This window comes from Myxocyprinus asiaticus, chromosome 36 (genome assembly GCF_019703515.2).
Source record: "Myxocyprinus asiaticus isolate MX2 ecotype Aquarium Trade chromosome 36, UBuf_Myxa_2, whole genome shotgun sequence".
NCBI classification, from domain to species: domain Eukaryota; kingdom Metazoa; phylum Chordata; class Actinopteri; order Cypriniformes; family Catostomidae; genus Myxocyprinus; species Myxocyprinus asiaticus.
The window spans coordinates 22,353,486-22,373,112 of NC_059379.1; the positions used below are offsets into that span (position 1 = coordinate 22,353,486).

Genomic DNA, 19,627 nt, shown 5'->3' on the forward strand with positions numbered 1-19,627 from the left:
AACAGATATTAAAAGTGTAAGAGCTTAATGTGTTTATCATTCTTCAAATCTGCAAAGCCAAGTGCACTTGGGATTTATAAATCGCTTTGTGTCAATGGGACAATACATGTGCATGTAGTTGGCTAACTTTTTAACATACTTACATTGAGTTCTAAGAATAAAATGTGTCAGTATAGCTAATAAGTGTATAATTAGCTCTTTAGATTAAGCTGACTTTGCCTTGTAGACTCAGATTGTTTCTGGGGTTAAGAAACTGAATCTGGAGGAATGGCACTAATCCTGACAAAGCCTTCCTGCCTGAGACAGATAAATAAATAATTTGTATTAAAAAATGTATCACAGGAAAGAAAACCAAGATTTCTTTGGATTTACTTGTCCCAGAGTGGAAAAGTCCCTTTTTCACACTGCAGTAGTTTTGCTGTTGCATTATTCTTCTGTAATACAATGTCAGTGCATCCAGGTTCTAGATGAAGTTGCTCAGTATTTATTGAAAAGTTGTATGAAGGATCAGTTTAGAGAGACACTTTTCTAACCCATATGTGTTACTTAATGTCACAAAAATATTCATCTGCATTGAGTTTAATGATGGATGAGACATTCATGCATCTTATAGTGTACTTGTCACACATCCTCTTTGCACAAAATATATAAAATCACACACAATAAAATAAAGAGCCTCACACAAAAACATTAGGGGAAAAATTGCAGCTCTGAAGACATTCAATTAAGGATCTGCAAATAAATATTTTCATCATCAACTAGTTGATGGGTTGTCTACACTACAGTATACTTACTGGTCTTAAGGAAGCCCTGTATAAATAGACCTGACACCAATCGGATGCGTTTCTTAGGGGGTGTTGAGGTAAGATGTGTTCTTTCATTTAAAATCAGAAGACAGAGCGCAACAGAGTGAAACAGAATGGGAAGGGTCTTGTAAACCTTGTAAACCTTGTAAAGGTTTTTACAGTGCAAACTGTCAAACAGGTAAATTACAGAATGCTGTCAGTGCACTAATTAGAAAAAAAACTATATGCAACTATACATTGTTCTTATGTGGCTAAGGGTAGGGTTTCCTGAAGCCCTTTCATACGTCTTCCTGTCTTCCCTCACATTGCATTGACAGAGTGTTCCTACATGCCTTTTCATGCAGAGAAAACATCAACCCTATTATCACAAATATAGGAGTTCAACGTCACACAAATACATAACCAGACTTTACATTAAAACAATTACTCATAACTTCAACCGGGACTTAGTTTAAATCATGAGTACACACTTAATTCTGTGAAACGAATAGAAAAAAAAGAGAAAAAGCACCCTGCAGCCTTTGTTCTGCAGCCACAGATGTTGAGAGCGAGTAACGCTGAGATGATTAATATGACACATCTGACGCATGTTGTGTTCGGCCTATGGTGTGCCATACACTATCTGATCCAGATTTCTGAGCTTTTCACTGAGAGCATTCTTAAACCCATTCACAAGGGACACTTCTTACACATCATCTTCTGAAAACTACTGTGCGTGTTAAAAATATCCTGTCGGGCTTGACAAATTTTTATGTACTATTCCCATATAATAGATGGCAAGATTGTTCAAAGTTTCTGACTTGAAGTATGATCATGGGTGCTTCTTATTTCTGAAATTGTGCATCCTTGTTTCCTATCCTTGCTTCCTTTCCTTGCTTCCTAACTGGCTGAGGAATGAAATGAGGAAAGGATCCAAGGAAAGGAAATGAGGACGGAGGAATCGAAGCAAGACGGATTTGTAAAATGAAATGTCCTGCTAACTCACTTATCACTTCAAAGCGCCGTCTCTGCGCAGTGTAATGTAGACAGGCAGAGCAGGAGCAGATGAGATGACGAAGACGATGATGTTGTGAGAACCCAAGTGCAGTTCATTAAATCAAATGTGTAAAACAAATAAATCCAAAACGTGAAAGTATAAAAAAATCTATAAACCAAAACAAGAACAATAACTATGACAAAGGTAGACTGTGACTTGACTGTGACTATGAAAACAAGAACTATGACTAAGAACCAACCATAACTCTGACGACATTACATTCATAAAAAATACTCGACAATGGACAAGACAACATGAGGGCTATAAATACACAGACAGGGGTAACATGACAACCAATGATAAAACAGAACTGTTAACAAGAAAATTAGACAATGAAACAAGAACTAATGATAAAACAGAACTGATAACACGATAACAAAATATAAACCAATGAAAAGACAGGAAATCATGACATGAATAAAAACAAGAATATAACACAAAAATGTGACACAGCTGTGCTTGAAGTTATGTTGTTGAAATTAATGTTCATTGATATTTTCATAATAATTCAAGATACACTATTAAAGTATGTGACAATAATGGTTTACTAAACCGCAAAGTAGGGCTGGGACGATTCATCGACATAATCGACGTCATCGATTACAGAAATACGTCGATTTGCATAACATGCGTCGGCGCGTCGCAATGGAGTAATTAAAATGGCAGCGCCCAGTTTAAGTATGGATTCCCCCGAAGAACACTCGCCTACGGTCATCTAAAGCGTGGGAGTATTTTAGCCAGAGACCCAACAATGTGGTGCTGTGTAAGCTATGCAAATTGGAAATGGCTTATCACAGCAGTACAACCACCATGAACACTTGAAGCGAAAGCATCCCAGAGCGCTTTGTCAAGACGGCAGCAAGGCAGCACCGTAAGTCCTGTTTACTTTTTGTCCCCACCCAAGCATAACATATTAGTATTACAACACGTGTTTCTGTTAGTAGTAGTCACTTTAAATGGATTTTCTAAATGTTTCCTCATTGCCCCCATATTAAAAGTAATTTCTGCACCACTGCTAACGTAGGGTGACCATACGTCCTCTTTTTCCCGGACATGTCCTCTTTTTCGGACCTTAAAAAAGCGTCCGGCTGGGATTTCTAAATTTGCGAAATTGTCCGGGATTCGGCTTTAGTTGCATTATGAAGTGCATCTGGTCTAATACTTCATTGTGTGTGTGCGCATATTTGCATTGCTTTAACCCCTCTTTTTAAGTCCTGCCTTCTCGCACACCAATTGGTCAATTATAAGAGGCTTGCAGCAACTATTGGCCAAATTCCTGCCTGTCAATCTCTCCGCGAACGCGCGAAGCGCTGTTGTGTTCAGCATCAAACAGCTTGACAGTAGCAGCAAATGGCTGAGTGGAAACAATGCCCAAACGAAAGTGCAAATTTACAGAAGATTTTCACAAAAAATTCCAATGCTTTCGTCCAGGTCGAGATCCGTGGGAAGCAGAATGTATTACATGTAAAGCTGGCACTTATGTGTCAGTTGCTAATAAAGGTGCAAGTGATTTAGAAGCACAATTTAGCTCTGCGAAGCATAAAGGGTCAGCAAAAGGTGAAAGTTCATCAGGTAAATTAACGGACTACTTTTTGCGACCAGGTAAAATTGTTATCACATTGCTTCATTTTCCATGGCCATTTAAAATAATAGTAATAGTTAATGAAGGTACACTCATGGCATCAAATATTTTATTTTAGTACATGGACATTCAAAAGTATGTTGGAAATTTGTATTTATATATATATATATATTTATGTTATGCTAATAGAGTGTCTTTTTCACTGTATTGAAGTTTGCATTCATAATAACACTGCTTTTTTATTGCAGAATAATGCCCTGCAGTGCACACTTTGTTTCTTGTACATTTGTTTGTGTTTAAGAGAAGATGATTGTGGCAGGGCGGAGGGCAGGGCCAGGTGTGTAGAATCACGTCCCGCCCTGCCCTCCGCCCTGCCACAGATGTAATAAAATATTGAAATATTAATGAGACAAGTTTTTTATATTTATTTTGGGTTAATTAATTGTTATATTAATCAAGTAATAATTATAAAAAATCTTTAGAATAATCGGCAAATTAATCGTTAGATTAATCGACTAATCAGAAAAAGAATCGTTAGATTAATCGATAAAAAAAATTATCATTAGGTGCAACCCTACCGCAAAGGTGAAACATGAATTAAAACTGTTGTGTCAGATCACGTGAATGGGGAGGAGAATTTATGCATGCGTCAGGTGCTTCAACTGAAACTCTTCCCTGTAGGATGCACCTGTGCTTCCTTGCTCAAGCATTATCGGTAAGCTTCCTCTGTTCTCCATCCTCGCCTCCTCACGTTGCATTTAGAGAATTGATAAATCCTTCACGATGGTGAACTTTGGTTGGTTTCTGGGTCACGGGCTCGAGGACGGAGAAGGGAAGAAACGAGGATGCACAATTTAAGAAACAAGAAGTACCCAGTGTGTATGACAGAACATAACTCCAGAAAAAAGACCAACAGAGCGCAACACACAAAGACTGGAGGAAGGAAGAAAGAAAGAAAGAAAGAGCAGGGTTCTAGAGCGAACAGCGCCAGAAGCACTGATGAATAATGAAATGTTTTTCCTCCACCTCAACTGTGGGTCCCTCGGGAGCCTATATCTCAGTACTTCTGCTGCTCATGAAAAGCACAAAATAGCACTCATGCTAATGTTCTGCTCTCAACTTCATCAAGATGAGCTTTCAACTTTCTGCCACTTTCATCTCTCTAGACTAATGGGACACCCAAATACAACATCTGCCATGTTTATTGTAAACTAAAATAAAATTTTAGTTGACAATAATGTGCGAAATTAAAATGTTTGTGAACTTGTAATGTTTCTGTATCTATATCTATCTATCTATCTATCTATCTATCTACAACATCCACCATGTTTACTGTCAACAAAAAAATACAATTTTAGTTGACAATAATGTGTAAAATTAAAATGTTTGTGAAATTGTAATGTTTCTATATCTATATCTATTACCTATCTATCTATCTACAGTACACAGCATAAATGAGTACACCCCCTCTGAACATAAATATACATTTCTATTTCTAAATTATTACTATTAAAATTCTGAAGAAAGAAAGAAAGAAAGAAAGAAAGCAAGAAAGATGTATTGTACAATTCATGCAAAGATGACAGGATTGAAATCTATTAAACATATACTTAATAACAAAATTGAAATATATGTTATCAATATCTGTAAAATAATTAAATTAGGCAGCTTTGCTTAAGTAAAGGGTTGCAAAAATGTGCACCCTTAAATAAAGTCCTCCATAACTTTTAAATACTGCTCTGACCCTTCTTGACATCAAGTGTACAAGCTCATGACATACTGTCACATCTATCCTGTTCCACTCCTGGTGGATGACCTCCTTGAGTACTCTGATGTTTAATGGGGAGTGATACTCGACCTGGACCCCACAGGTGCTCAGATAGGGTTGGGTGACATACTATCTTGTTTATCCATAGGAATGCAGCAGTGGCTTTGGAATAATATTTAGAGTCATTGTCATGGTAAAAAAGTGCCCGACAGGGTGGGGAGAAAGGGTCGCATCTTCTCTTTTAAGATTTTGCTGAACATCTGTGAATTCATGATGCCATTGATGAAGTACAATTCCACCACACCTTCAACACTCATAAATCCCCATATAAGAACTTTGCCACCACTGTACATCACTGTGGGTACCATGCACTTCCCACTGTATTCCTCCCTGTGTGACGGCATGCATTTTGGATTCCATCAGATAAAAAATAAAAATACAAAAAATGACTTTGGACAAAGGCTAAACAAGCTTTTTTATGCACTGGGATTAGCAGTGCCTTCCTGCGTGGATGATAACCATGCATTCCACTTCTTTGCAGAGTGTGTCTTACTGTGTGAGATGAAACAGTCACACCAGTTTGGCTTCCCACAGCTTTTGCCAGCTCTGAGGCACGTGCTTGCCGATTCTTAAAAAAAATCGCTCATCATGAGGTGAAAGCTTACAGCAACAGTTTGAACATTTCAGGAATCTTGTCACAATCTATCTATCTATCCGTCTGTCTGTCTGTCTGTCTGTCTATCTACCATCTATTCTTCTAAAAAATTGTTAGTGCATTGTTAAAATCCTGCATTGTTAATTGTCTTACCATAGTTTCATCAACAGTATGTAAATGGTTTAATTATCACCATGATGCTGCATCTTTTTTATCTTATCTCTATAATCGATTAAATGAATTTGTTAGAGACATTCCAGAAGTTATTATAATATTTAAACTCTGCACATTCTTTCACCTTGTGTGAATGCAAATTGGTTGGTGCTCACAGTGCACAGATGCACATAATGTTTACATGTATCCGTTTCATCCCCAAACAACATCTCCCAGAGCCACAGTCCAGAATTTTATGTGTGATCAGAGGTTTTGGGTCTGTGGCTCTCTCTAACAGACTGAGCTTTGATTTCAAACAGTGCTAGTAGCTCAAAGCAGAATGGAATCATGGAAAGAGCCATGGGAAAAACAAGTCAAACCGTGTCATGTTGCTTTGACTAACATTGAGATAGTCCAAAGAAAAAATAAATAAATAAAAGTTTGTGACAAGGAAAGAAAGAATTCTTTAGTCCTTGTATTTTAGCCAAGACTCTATGAACTATATCATTGTTTTGCTTGCACAGATCCTGTAGGTGTTACAGCATTTTATTTGAATATTTGGAAAGAATCTATGCAAACACACTGTAAAAGGAGACAAAGCCTCAGCTAAGTTCAGCAAACAAACACAATCCACGGCATAGAGGAGTACTAGTCTTCAATATGTAGCCGCAAGGCATACAGTGTAGAGTAAAAAAAGGCATGTTACTTCATTCATTCGGACATCCTACATAGAATGGAAATCCTGGAAAGTCTAAACAATTCACTTTTAGTTTTGGTTCATGCATTAAATTTCCGGTTGAATGTTTACTTAGTATAATCATTATTAATTTTCCTCTTAACAAAGAATATAGTTTGTCGTTCAGTGGAAAAATTTGTTATATCAAGTAAAAATTGTAATCAGTTTATAAAATGTCTTATTTTCAATTCTTTAGATTTGTTCAATGTGAGAAAATCATACATGTGAGCTGAGACTTTCAGTAAGGTAATGGGACAGGATTGGCCACCACAAATTTCTAAAGAGTTCTAAAGAAAGTGTTGTTTAACCAAATAGAAAGAAATCCAGTTCACTACTAATTATCCTTTGACAATTCCATTTCAACAAGATTGTTCAGGGTATTTGAATTGAATAAAGGCACTTCATCAGAAAGCATAGTCTGCCTTCTAGTAAAGAGGATGGATGTCAACATGACAGAAAAGTACAATTTCAGAGTGCATTTAAAACACACAATGATCTGATCAATCAAAGGTGTTTGTACAGTAAATGTGTACAAGGTTTTTAAATCCTTTTTTAAGCAATGTTTACTAGAGTTTACTATGTGGATATTCAACTGTAATGGAGGTAGGCTTGGAAAACTGCACAAAACTTCAGCTACACACCAAAATTAGGAAAAGTTTCTCCACAATTTAGACCGATCGTAATTCACACATGACATGTGGAAAATGAGAGAACTCACCCGTCTTGGTCTTGGTAGTTCACATTCAGCCTCTTTGTTGAGCCCAGTATCTCTGTAAAAACAAATGGAAATAAAAGTCAAGACATGATGTGATATTTTCAACATATCAGTCAGCTGCTGATCCCTCCATTAGAGAGGTATGAGGCATGATGCTGTTATGGCAAGAGAGCACTTGTTAAAACTTTCAACAAACAATTTGTGCTAACAAACATGGGGGGAGACTGCTAACTGTGTGATATTTTGTACCAGATTTACAAAACATTCTTTATAGGCTTGCTGTATGTCTACTTTGTCATGTGCATTATTACTAACAGCATTTATATGTAAATAATTACACGTTTAACTTTTTCAGCATATGAACTAATCAAAAAAGTCAGTTATTTATTGCTCAGTTTAAAATGGTTATGCAATAACCCAAAAATGTCAAGTTTGTCATTATTTACTCACCCTCATGCCGTATGCTTCTTTTTTATAGAATTTTCGCACAGTTCTTTTCCATACATCACAAATTTATAGTAACCATAGCCGTCAAGCTCCAAAAAAACTGCAAAAATAAACCTTTTGTACATTCTGGAGCTTGACAGCCATGATCGCTGAGTACTATCATTGTATGGAAAAGAGCTGCATAAAGAGTCTGCAACAATATTCCTTTTGTGTTCCATGGAAAAACTAACAGCATGCCTGTTTGGAAAATCCTGTGGTAAATAATGACAGAATTTTCATTTTGGGAAGAACTATTCCTTTAACTGAAGCTCCTTCAAAGAGATCAGCCAGTGTCTACAGATGGTCTCATTGTTTTATCCTTCCAAATAGCCTTACCAGCCATACAGGCTCCAAACAATCCAAATTAGGAATAACTTCCTTGGATAAACTTCTCCATGGCAAGTGTCCTCTGTTTTATGTAATCATTTTGGGTTAGACATGTGTACGGCATTCATAGCCAGACAGAGACCACCAAATATTTCCGGAAGGAAATACCAGTACTTGCAAGGCAGCAAAAGAATAGTGTTAAAAGTTTAGGGTAAAATGATAGTAAAGTGGTAAACCTAGATATAAAGAGAAAGAGAGATTTAGTCATATGCAAATAGATGTAAGATAGAACTACACAAATCAATAGGCACAAAAATGCAGGAAATAATAACATTTACAAGTGTGAGTGTGTGTAAATATCAGTAACCAAATATTACAATGTTGCCATTACTGTTGGTTAGATATGGTAAACATTCTACCAATGTAAGTTCAAATGATTAACAATGTTGAGAAAATATATACAGCATTTTTGAGAAATACTGTCTTGCAAGCACTGCGAATCTCAAAAAAATATGAAACCCTGAAATACTGTATGCTCCACCTGTCACTAAAGGAAAATGTTATCTAGGTCACTAAGTGAAGAATGATGAATGCAGAACGAGACTGTGTCCAAGCTGTCAGTGACTGAAGACAAGTCTGTCCCCTAAACAACACAGAGCTGACGTGTCATCATTTAAAAGGCGCTCTGAGCTCCACAGCCCACCCCCTCCCCCCCCCACCATCTCTCATCTCCTTTAAGTATAAGACAAAGAATGAAGAAAAGAATCTTTTTGAAGAGAAACTGTTCACTTACCTGTCAGTACACACACAGCCACCTGTCCCATTTTGTCTTTTTTTTTAATGTCACCCACCTAAATGTCTATCTATGTTATCACATCTCCTGCTACACAATCATTCACTTGCACACAGACTTTCATACTGTATGCAATCCATATATCAAAGTTAAGCACCATCACCCTCGCTAAAAGATCCTCTCTCCTGCTCCAGTTCAAATCACACAACACTTCAAGAAACTGGATCTATAACTACAATATTTGTTCGCTCCAGCATGGTGGGAGCAATAAAGATGCAATGAATTTCTTCCCTCCCCCACATCTTCTGGATTAAATCCAATCAGAATTTTTTTTTTGCAATTCATTGTTTCCTGCAAACTGTGATCTGTTACTTTTTGATTGCAGACAGTGAAGCCATTCATCAATGCGATGTAAAATATGGCAGCTCATCTCACTTAAACAATAAAATTGTCTAACAAATTAAGCACTTTATGCTTGCCTTTTATGGTCATGGTCAACTGTTAAAGAAATCAAATATAAATATAGCTGCAAGCAGCAATTAACAGGGTGCAAGTCTTTAAAGTCTTTTAAGTACATATGTAACAGATATTAAGTATTAATTAGACAGTCTGTTTGCAACAAAAACAATGTTAAAGTGCCTTAAATTTCAGAAACATCAGGTTAGGTAGCACAGAGATATAGTATTTTTACATTTCTGACTGTTATAGCACCAACAAGAGGCAGAGGTACCCAATTTCCTCAGAATGACCACCTACATATGTGTTTTAAATTTGGTGATGATATCTCATTCCATTCAAGAGTTATAACCATTTTATTAAAAGTGGCCACGCCCCCTACGTACGTTTGCCTTACCTTTGCGATGATGAATTGAAAGTTCAAAAACTTTTTTTTTAGAATTATTAATATTGGTACGCCAGAGAATCTTTCTGCACTGGTTTGGTTCCGATCGGGCAGTTGGCCTAGGATAAGTTAGTTCTGATTTTTTTTTTTTCAAACAATCCAAAATAGCATGAGAACAAGGGGGCAGAGCCAAAATTTGCCAGAGCTTAAAAGATTATGGCCCAAAATGTGTTTTTTTTTTTTCTTTTCACTATAGCGCCACCTATGGACCGATCGGGCCGATTCCAAGCGTATGGTTTCAAGTCTCTAAGCCTTACGGTTTGGTCTGCACGTTCAGTTTTAGGGCAGAAAAATAACATTAATAATAAATATCCTGATAAAAAACAATAGGGTTTCTAGCCCTTCAGGCTTGCACCCCTAAAAAGTGCAACTGAATGTCTTAAAGCACAATTAGTTGAACAAGTAAAAAAACTAGTAATCAATTTGAACTCGTAAATTAAAATGTAATTTAAAAATATCAGGTATGACACGTACGTGAAATGTATATTTTGTTTTATTTGCAAACATTACCAAGAAAGGTTTTAAAATAAGCTAACTTCGACAATTTAGCGTTTCTTTTGGAAAGAAATTAAATAAACAATATGCATTAATTCAGCTCTCATTCCATTTCTCAATGCATTTATGACTCAACTGTAACTGCGAGATTTGGTGAGAGATTCAGAGGAAAGGTACAGTATAATTCAGCGTGGCCTACGGCAGGCAAACACGCAAAGGAAAACCAATTCGCAATATTTTTGTATTTTAATAGTCAGTTACTTGGTGCTGTACGTGTACTCGATTAGTCAATTACTTGTGCACATCCCTACTGGAATCAAGTATTTTTGTCTTGATTTCCAGTAAAAGATATCTGAACATCCTTAAAATCAGATAAATTCCCCATAAGCTAAAGTGCATAAGATTTTAAGGCTTGCATTTTAAAAATTGTATATTATGTATGTTCACTTAATGAGATTGCCAGATTTTCCCCACCGGCAGATTAAGCATTAACAAGTGTAAACCAGGGGCGTGTACAGGATTTTTTGCCAGGGGTGGCAAAGGGGTGGCAAAAGTTGAGTAAGGGGTGGCATCCACTGAGTTCGTGCTGGTTGTGCGGTGTTGTCTTGCAGATGATTCCATCTGACCGGTGGGAACATTGTTATGGACCATGAGTGACATGGACGGGTTAAGCCATTGCACACCGTCTCCAGGACGCGAGCGGGATCTGAGTTGGGGTGGCAAGTGGGGTGGCAAAGCTCATTTTTAGGGTGGCAGCTGCCACCCCGTGCCACCCTTCTGGCCCCGCCCCTGGTGTAAACAAGTCAAATAATATGCCAATGCCATAAGATATTTATTCAGATGCATTTATTAAGTACATTTATATTGTTTTAAGGATGCTTATGGAAAACAAGACAAAAATACTGGTTTATGATTTTTGCAGCGTGGCCATGCTCAAACATTACAATTTTGTTGTGTGAAATAAATAGGGGCTTTTGCCTGTATAGCAGCAGCAACACGTAGAAAGTAGGCCTACAAATATCAGGGTGGATCATGCCTGTCTACATCTACTATGGCCAATCTAAGTAGGCTTTTTGTGTATACTTATCACATTGCAGCTACTGATTTCCTGTGGATCTGAGAGGAATTAAGCCATACCTTTGGCTCCTTCCTGATCAAGTAGTTTTAATCACAGGCCCTGTTGTGCTCCAACAGAGCCACCTCACAGAGGACTACATGCCATGTCCAGTGGGCAGAGGGCACGATGCCAATAGGGCTATGAACTTTACGTATTGCTGCAGGGGAGGGAAAATTAATGTTATGGGTCTTTCAAGAGGAGTTTGAGTTTCAACATGAGACAACATTCAAGACATGGCTCACCCACCCAATCTCTCTATTTCTATCTATGCCCCTGTCTCCCACCCTCACTCACAGTATCCACACAAAAGTGTGCGTGCAAACACAAACACTCTTTGTGTCTGTCAACAGTGGTCTTTTCTCGTTGAATGGAAGCACTGCTTCTAATGTGGGCATCTCTCAAATGAAATGAGCCACAGTAACCACACAGGGTTCAACCACTCCCTAAACCCACACACAATACACATAATGAACCAATGTAAAGGACACCTAGTATCAAACAAGTCATTGTAATTGAGCCTGTTGATGTTTAACGCTTGAAAGAACCTTTCCATATGTCTTTATGAACAGAAATGCCCCTAAAAGCCTTCGAAAACACAACAGCATACAGGTAAAGAGTGAAACTGAAGAAAGTGAGCATGTGTGTGTGTCTGAGAGAGAGAGAATCTTAGGCTGAATCAACAAAAGCCATATATATATATATAGAGAGAGAGAGAGAGAGAGAGAGAGAGAGAGTTGTTTGAGGAACTTGACATGCAAATGTTAGTGATAATGTCAGTGAAAGTGTATTTGTGAAAATGTCCTTAACCACCATTGCCAAGAGCAGCTTGTGTTCAGCAGTTAAAACAATTAAAACAGTTAATATAAATAACAAGAAGCAACATTGTCATTCTGACACTGAAATGTCAGTGACTTACTGTATAGCATCAAAGTATTGAAATTTTATTAAAAGTATTCCCATCTGCAAATCTGCTGCAACATGTTTTGCATTCATTTATACAAATCCTTATTTTCACAGTGGAACACGTCAAATTTTAATTTGTGTCTGAAGACCAGAGTGATGTAACATGTATGCAATGCTTCAAGCTTTCACACTATAGAAGCACTTACTATATATTTGTTTTGTTAAAGTGACTGTGTTGGTGTTTGTACAGTAAATTCTTAACAAACCTACCCATACCTAATGGCATTAATATGGTATGGGTAGGTTTACCCATTAATCTTTTTTCTACTCATTCTCTGTACTTCACAATTGGACTAATTAATTTGTTCAACATTTGCTAGCTCTTTTCCTGAACATGTGTCAACACATGATCAAAAATACTTTTAAGGAATTTTTAGGAGCACACGCAGGTGTTGAACGTAAAGCTCTCACCCGATTTGAGAATTACTTTAATTAGATGGACCACAACTGACTTGGTTTGGCTTGCCTCAATCAATTTGGGTTAAGAGAGTTGAATGACCTACCAACAATTTGTTCTAGTAATCATTACAATCCTTAGAACCACTTTTATTCAAGCTATTAAGATATTAAAGTGATAGTTCAACAAAAAATGACAATTCTGTCATCATTTACTCAGCTTGTGTTGTTCTTGTACCACATGACTTACCTTTCGTACTATCGCTTTAATACCGTAAGCTATAAAACAGTATGTGAAATGAAAATATTTTTTTTTTACTCAAAATACCCAATTAAAAAATGTATAGTATCAAGTATATCAAATTATGACTGAAAATAGAGGAATGCTGCCAATTCTAGCATAAACTGACAACAAAAAATGGACCAACCAATAAATCCATTGGGGAGCGTGAGTGAGGATGCACTGATTGGTGAGGGAATCACCATTTAGACAACTTTACTATTCCTGTTAACCCATGTGGATTTCAACTTGCTTCTGTGTGGCACACTAGACCCAGCAATCACAATACTGCAATCCTATGAGCCTTTTTGACAGTGCGCTCAAAAGGAATTACCATAACAAAATAGTAAGAGATTTACTATAATACTTTCAAAAACATCTCAGCTCATTTCTTACACAATGTTCTGTCTCATGACGAAAGCTTCCCAGAACAAAACAAATGGAAAATTGTCAAGGTGTCTGAGCTCACTGTCTGTGGATGAGCTGAGATAAACACAGTTACATAACATAGGATATGTCACGTGACTGCACACTGTAACGTAGGTGTCTAGGAGTGGAAGAGAGTAGACACAGGAGCAGAATCTTTCAATAATAATCACTGGAGTGAAAACAAACAAACAATAAACATTACAAACTAACTACAACATAACACTTCATAAACTCAACATAACACTTCAAGGACTGACAAATGACTGACCAAAACTAGAGGATATTTATACACAGAAAACTAATGAGGGAATGGAAGGCAGGTGAGGATGACAATGAACAGATGGAAGTGATTAGGGCAGTGAATTCTGGGAAACGTAGTGCAGGGGAAAACTTCAAAATAAGAGTCCTTGAAGAAAATGAGGGAGACAGACTGTGACACACACAAGGTTGACAGTAGCTGAATGTATATTTAAAGTAACATGTACAATCTACCAGGAGGCGCAAACAAAAATACTTAGAAATGCAATGAAAAACATTTTTGACACAAATAGTTTCACAAATAAATTCTACAAAATAGCACAATTATGACAAAAAATATAATTGTCAATTGTTTCCCTTAAGAATGTCATGATGATTTTTAATTTCAATAAATAAAATGTATTTTAAAATATGCATTTTGCATGGGCAAATGCAAGCAATATTCTAAATATGTAAGCTATACTCAAAAAAACAAGCTGAGAACTGTGTTCTTTCATTTGTTCTTTAATTTCTTCTTTGCTTTTATTTTAATATATTATAATGGGAGCATTCTAGTTTTGTCGAATCGCCTGTTACTCATCTGCAATACATCTGCAAGATGTTTCCTCTCTGAAGTCAAAAGGATATTTAACAGATTTCTTTGATATATTTATAATTTAGAATGCATGTAAATCTGTTTATTTTTATGTTAATCAGATGTTAATTAAAATGTGATGCTTTTTAGATGAAACACAATCCTGGGCGTTTATCTGTCACATCTCGGAGATGTATGTGTACTATCTGGATTATGTACTCAATGGAAATTTTGATACAACAGAAGTAGATTGAGTAGTTAATTATGATTAGTTTATTACAGCACCTGTAATTATAATCGCAGTCATCTTTTCTATTAATTGAGCAGCCCAAATCAAATTATTTTATCCACACCAGGCAAACAATATGCCAGTATTAAACAATAATCAATGTATATCAGTACAATAAAAAAAAAAAATCATATGCTTCCTCAGTCACATGAGGTGTGCTAAGATGCCAAGTGAGCAGGGATGGAAAACCTCATTAAAACTATAATAGAATTGAGTTTGTCACAGTCTGTCTCCCTCACATTCTTCAAGGACTCTTATTTTGAAGTTTTCCTCCGGACTACATCTCCCATGTTTCACTGCCCTCATCACTTCCATCTGTTCGTCATCATTCGCACCTGTTTTCCATTCCCTCATTTAGCTCCTTGTGTTTAAATAACCTCTAGTTTTGTTCATTTATTTGTCAGTCCTTGAAGTGTTACATTGTGTTGTTAGTTAGTGATGTTTAGCGGTATAGTTTGTTCCACTCCAGTGTTTGTTCTACTCCAGTGTTCATTATTAAAAGACTTAAAGTATCTACTCCTGCATCTCCTCTCTTTCTCTTCCACTCCAAGAACCCAGCATTATAGTTTAAGGTTTAATTCAAAAGTAATAGCAAAGTTTATTTGGTTGTAAAAGATGCAACCAAAATGCGAAAACATCCATATGCAAAGAGTGCGTTTGGATACTACACATGCCTAAAATCACTTCAAAAGTGTTCTTATGTCTCTGATAAAAATAAATCTGTTTCGAAGACATTAATCTCACATTGTGGACACCTTCACAAAATGATCTAAATAACATGTTCTCTGATTAAAAAACAAAAACTCGTAGTATTTGGCCATCTAACAAAGACATAAAGATGTTTTCTTTCAATTTCTTGGTCTTTTTTTTTTTCATTTATTTATTTATTACACAGTTTTCCACATTGGTCAGAACCAGACTTTTTCTTTTGCCAATAATGAAGGAAGCAAGGAAGAAGCTATTTAAGACATACTTCACTGATTGATCCTAGTCCCTTACTTCTGGAGAAAGATAAAATCATTCAAATGAAAGCAGATATGGGCCTTTGAGTTCAGACAGAGTTCATATCTGTAGCATAGTCTGGTTTCGTCATCAGCCTTTGTAAGATTGTTTGGGCGCTGATGACTGTAAACAAACCTGGTGTGAACCAGTCAGATCCAATAAACCTTAAATTCACCTGGCAAGCCTCACAGATGCAAGAGGACTTTTCTACACGCATGAAATGTCTATAATGAATGCAAAATTTCCATTCAATCAAAGTTTCTTTAAAAGGATAGTTCACTCAAAAAAATTAAAATTCAAAAATTTTCAAAAAAAATCCCAGATGTGTATGGCTTCCTTTCCTCTGCTGAACACACACACACACACACAAAATAAAACTTTTTTGAAGAATATTTCAGCACTGTAGATCCTCACAATGCAAGTGAATGGGTACCTAAATTTTGAAGCTCCAAAATGTACATAAAAGACAGCATAAAAGTGATCCATACTAAGTAGTTTAATCTATATCTTCAGCAGCGATATGATAGGAGTGGGTGAGAGCCAGATCAATATTTATGTAATTTTTTTAATACTAATTCTCTGCCCTGCCCAGTAGGTGGCGATATGCATGAAGAATAGGAATCGCCAAAAGCAACGAAGAATGTGGAAGTGGAGATTGATAGTAAAAAAGGGCTTAAATATTGATCTGTTTTTCACCCACACTTACAGTATCATATAGTTTCTGAAGACATGGATTTAAACACCGGAGTCGTATCGATTACTTTTTTGCTGCCTTTATTAGCTTTTGGAGCTTCAAAATTTTGGTACCCATTCACTTGCATTGTATGGACCAACAGAGCGGAGATATTCTTCCAAAAATCTGTTCTCAGCAGATTAAAGAAAGTCATACACATCTGGGATGGCATGAGTGTAAGTAAATAATTTTTGGGTGAACTATCCTTTTAAACAAAATATGTTCTGAATGAGCTGAAGCTTAGTGATCAGAGATCATCAAGCTGATACCAAAGATTTGCAGCCTGCCTAATCTGCACTGTATTTGTATATTCTACAGTAGCCCTGTGTTTTGTACACTAATTAAGCCAAAAATAACAAATGTATGCATGTTCTCAGATATTGCTAATAATACAGTCCATCCTTTAATTATCTCTAGTTTCAATGAATATTTAAAAGCTGACGTTTAGACGCAGGGCCTGTCTGCTAAATTCAAAGAACAACGGGCTTAGTTTATAGCAGTTCTAGCGATGACTGACAACATCGCTCATGGATTAACTCATTGAGCAGATTCCAAAGCAGGCCTGAGTAGCCTGACCCATCTGTCATGAACAAGACCAATTAAAACCTGTACATGCTTGTGTCAAACAAACAGTCATAAAACAATACTTTACATGAGGATCTAACTGACTTTGAGCCACCTCATGTGTTGCAGAGCTGATCTTTTTACTGTTGTAACTTACGCACTACATTTTGGGGGATCAAGAGACAAAGGAAGCGATAACAAAGTAAAAAGGATTAACTACAATGACTGACATTGTTAAGGTACAGTGAAGTGTGTACTGAAATCCAGTTCTCTGTAAAGTTAATCTGTCAGTTACCATATGGGTTATCCCTGATTTGTAACAGGACCGGTGGGGGCTGTGATAAGCACATACCAGGTTTTGGCAAATTGGAAGGAGGTTGTTAAATGTCACTGCACCAATACAATTAATATATCAGAAAAATGCACAGAGAGGATTTCATGAATTATCCAGGTACAAAGAAGTGCTATCCAGCTAAAATGTGAATGAGATGAATTTGTCATAAAAAGTTACTAGTAAATTTGGGGGTTTGGCTTGTTTTGTGAAGCCAAAGCGAGTCCCAGACACTAAAAAAGCTAAGATCTTTGCATCATCATAGAAAATGACCAGTTTAAGATTACAGTAGTATAGAAAATGTCTAGAACATGAAAGCAATTGAACATGGAAATAAACTATATGGTGAACTTCAAAAGCGATGAATGGGAGACCGCAGCAAATATTATTTTTGAGCTCCTATTTGCTCCAACAGCGAAGGAAATTGTCCTCTATAACGTTTTCATGACTTTCCAAATGGGGAAAAAGAGAGAGCTGTGAATTACAGCAGTAATATCAGACAAAGTATAGTGCTATAAATGTCTATTAAATGTAATTAAAAAGATCTACTCTGCTAAATTAAGGCAGAAACCCATGTGAAAAGGGTCCATTGGACTAGCCATCAAACATGAAGACCATTAAGATCAATATGACATTTTGACTGACCAGGAACACATTCAATAGTAATAACATGATGTTTACAAGCTGTAAACCAGATTTCACACTGTGAATGATGTTCTGAAGCTGAATTTGTAACCACTCAGGGCTGCAGGGGAGTTCATTGACTGTTTGAACCTCATGAAGCTCACCCAGTTTGGCCTCCAGTCAATGCAGTCTCCATCTGCTTAGGAAAGACTTATCAACAGTCCTGAGCAACATCCTCTGCAGGTGCACTGCACAGACATGGTCTGTAACTGACCTTTGACCTAATTGTTTTGTCCAGTGAGAATTAGACTACTTTATTTAACTCCAGTTTATGTCTTATGATACCCTGTTTTCATATCCATTGTTTACATAAACTAGCTTAGTGCACACATGTCTGGAATGGTCATGAAATGTTGATTTAATTTTAAGTTTGGGTTAGGATGCAGCTGTTGCTTGGTGTCACACAGGAAGACTTGGCACTGTTAATTAGCCTAGTGTTATTGCCACGGTTGATAGATACAGCTCAGATGCTCAAAAAGTTGAGTCAGCAATGGTACATTTTAATATTGCACACAACAAAAGGCTTTGAAATTACTACTCTAACATCTAGGCAATCACTTATATACTCAAAAACAAATCCTCTGATTCATTTGATGATGAGTTTGTTTGCCACATTTTCGAGTCTCTAAAAATCCACATTGCTATGGTGCAAACTACTCATCAATGCCAAATTACCAGCTGTTATATGAAGAAATGTTAAAAAAAACAGCACCACGTCTACTTACTACTTCGGTTGGTCTTGATCTTGGCCAGAAGTTTATGAGCTAAGGGAAGGTCTCCATTCTTCACAGCCAGAAGAAGGTCCTGCTCCTTGCCCATGGCTCTTGTCCAGCTTCCGAAGAAGTTACAACTTGGGCTCACAATGTCATGATCCTCTCTGTTCACAAAACCATGGATTTGGCTTTTGGTTGACTATATCATTCTCTCAAATTTAACTTAATCATTTATCATGTTAATCTTTCTATTCCTCTTTGACAGAACAGGGGAATTGTATAGACGTGGGGAAAAAACCTTGTGTTTAAGGTTTTATTCTACATAAAGTAGATGTTTGAAGTTGAACAGTGAGTATGCACTGAGTGTAAGCCATCCTAAAAGCCAGAGACATCACAGAGGAAACCTAGGGGATGAACAGATATGCTGTATTATCACTAAAACTCTATTGACTAACATTCTGCACTGTACATTTCCTAAGCTCTCCATACTAATAATACACTTTAAGGTAAAAGTTGTCCATTAGAGAAAACCTTTGGCAAGTTAATGAAGAACATTGCACATATTTAGACATTTCTTGCTATATTTGCATCATTCTTAAATTCAAATAAGGGCGTCTTTACACAGCAAAGATAAGCCTGCTCTGTGCCTGCTCAAAAGTGTGTGTAAAGACGCAAAAGCCAGACTAAATGATGCATGCTCTGACACACCTCAACCCCTATCAAAGGCAAATATTATGCTACTTTGGTTCTGTGTAAATGAAATGCAGCATCAGTGCACCCTTAAACTTTGTTGTTGTCATGATAGAGCATATATTTCATATTTTCGTTTCATATTTAAAAT

General features: G+C 36.7%; 1 protein-coding gene across 3 annotated transcripts in view; it reads right to left on the minus strand.

Annotated features, from left to right (window-relative positions):
- LOC127427287 (caskin-2-like) overlaps window positions 1–19,627 on the minus strand; it is a 51,977-nt gene that overhangs the window by 31,766 nt on the left and 584 nt on the right. For all 3 annotated transcript variants that reach the window (XM_051674794.1, XM_051674793.1, XM_051674792.1), the window contains exons 2-3: window positions 18,799–19,190; window positions 7,455–7,506 (exon numbers count right to left, since the gene is read on the minus strand). In XM_051674794.1, the coding sequence (XP_051530754.1) occupies window positions 7,455–7,506; window positions 18,799–18,892 (146 nt within the window). In that variant the 5' untranslated portion in view covers window positions 18,893–19,190. The remainder of the gene's footprint in view (window positions 1–7,454; window positions 7,507–18,798; window positions 19,191–19,627) is intronic.